The following is a 1,520-nucleotide window of genomic DNA, read 5'->3' as shown; positions in this document are numbered from 1 at the left end:
CAGGTGTACAGGTGTTCAGGTGTACAGGTCTACACAACATCAACAACAACAAAGACTGTTAAGAGAGAATTCAGTTTTATTTTATGCACAAACTAAAAATGTAAATAAAAACAGTAGAAACATATTTACAACCTTTTTAAAATCAATTTTTATTATTATTCCATTTATTTTATCTCATAAAATTATTATTATTATTATTATTATTATTATTACTATAATTATTATCAACTGTCTTTTATTTTCCGTCTCATTTACCTTCATGTTTCAACATGTTTTATAATTAAAATATTCTTCTTTGTTAAACACATTTACTGTATGAAAAGTTCTGTACAAATAAATCTTATTATTAATTAAATTAATATATATATAAGTTAATTAGTTTATTGGGTTAAATATTAAATACAAACATATAAAATAATTTTACATGAACAAATAAAAACATGTAATAAATAATATAATAAATAACAGTATAATAAAATCTGCATCATGAGACACGTTTGACTTTAATGATTCATTGATGATGAAATCATCATCATCATGAGCTGCAGGTACAGGTGTGTGTTACAGATTTAAAACATGACCTGTGTGATGGTCAGTGTTCATGTGCAGCAGGTGGACAGGTGTGTTCCTCACCTGAGCTCCTGGTCACCAACACATCACCTGTGACTGAGTCCACCACAGGTAAGTCAAAGGACACGAGGCTGCAGGTGCATCAAGTCACAGGTGTGTCGGGGGCGGGGCAAGTACATCCTTAAATACATTTATTAATTTCTCTCTGCCCGCTGTGAAAACCCACAGGTGATGTGATGACGTGTGTGTGATGTGATTGGTCAGCAGTGATGATGTCACTGACGGTGACTCCAGGTCAGGGGAACGTTGCTTTATGTGTTCCAGGTGGAGTGAACATGGCTCCGCCCCTCAGGGACCAGCAGCTCCATCTGTTCACTTACTTCCTCTTTCAGCTGCCTGACTCCACCCACTCATCCTGCTCCACCCACCTGAGCTCTGACCCCTCCCACTGACCTTAACTCCTCCCACTGATCCTGCGCCACCTAGCACCACATCTCCAGCTGCAGCAGGACCAGGATCCTGCAGAGACCTGGAGCGACGTGGATCTGGAGGAAAGGTGTGTTCATGTGACCTCACAGCCTGGATCACATGACCTGACACAGGTCAAGGTGTGTGACTGATTTCTTCATGGTCAATTCACCTGTTGATCATTTTCCAGGTATGGGTCTTCAGAGTGTAGTCCTGATCCTGGTCCTGATCCTGGTCCTGGTCCCAGACTGAGAGTGTTACTCATGTGTGTCTGCAGCTCAGGTGTGACTGTCACCGCTCAGGTAACAGAGACAAACTGAACACACCTGTTGGCTCCACCTGTTGACTCCCACTAAACCTCCTGTTTGCTGGCGTGACTAATGTGTTAGCGTTAGCCGATCTTTATAAAGAGCCCATTGACAGGCTCTCAGTTGACCATGTAGTACAAGAGATTACACACAAGGACATGTGTCGGGGGGGGG

General features: G+C 41.1%; 1 protein-coding gene across 1 annotated transcript in view; it reads left to right on the top strand.

Moving 5' to 3' along the window:
• The window catches only part of LOC111649015 (homeobox protein Nkx-6.1-like), a gene marked incomplete at its 3' end in the record, with an annotated part of 7,981 nt that extends 6,641 nt beyond the window's left edge, over window positions 1–1,340 (top strand). Inside the window, exons 3-5 of the mRNA XM_023398754.2 lie at window positions 597–681; window positions 1,057–1,126; window positions 1,229–1,340. Coding sequence (XP_023254522.1) covers window positions 597–681; window positions 1,057–1,126; window positions 1,229–1,340 — 267 coding nt within the window. The remainder of the gene's footprint in view (window positions 1–596; window positions 682–1,056; window positions 1,127–1,228) is intronic.
• Between the last annotated feature and the right edge of the window lie 180 nt (window positions 1,341–1,520).

Source organism: Seriola lalandi, unplaced genomic scaffold (assembly GCF_002814215.2).
Source record: "Seriola lalandi dorsalis isolate HSWRI2012SDOR001 ecotype SW California unplaced genomic scaffold, Sedor1 jcf7180002049817, whole genome shotgun sequence".
NCBI classification, from domain to species: Eukaryota; Metazoa; Chordata; class Actinopteri; order Carangiformes; family Carangidae; genus Seriola; species Seriola lalandi.
Note: the sequence above shows the minus strand (reverse complement) of the source record. Positions and strands in the feature narration are given on the sequence as shown.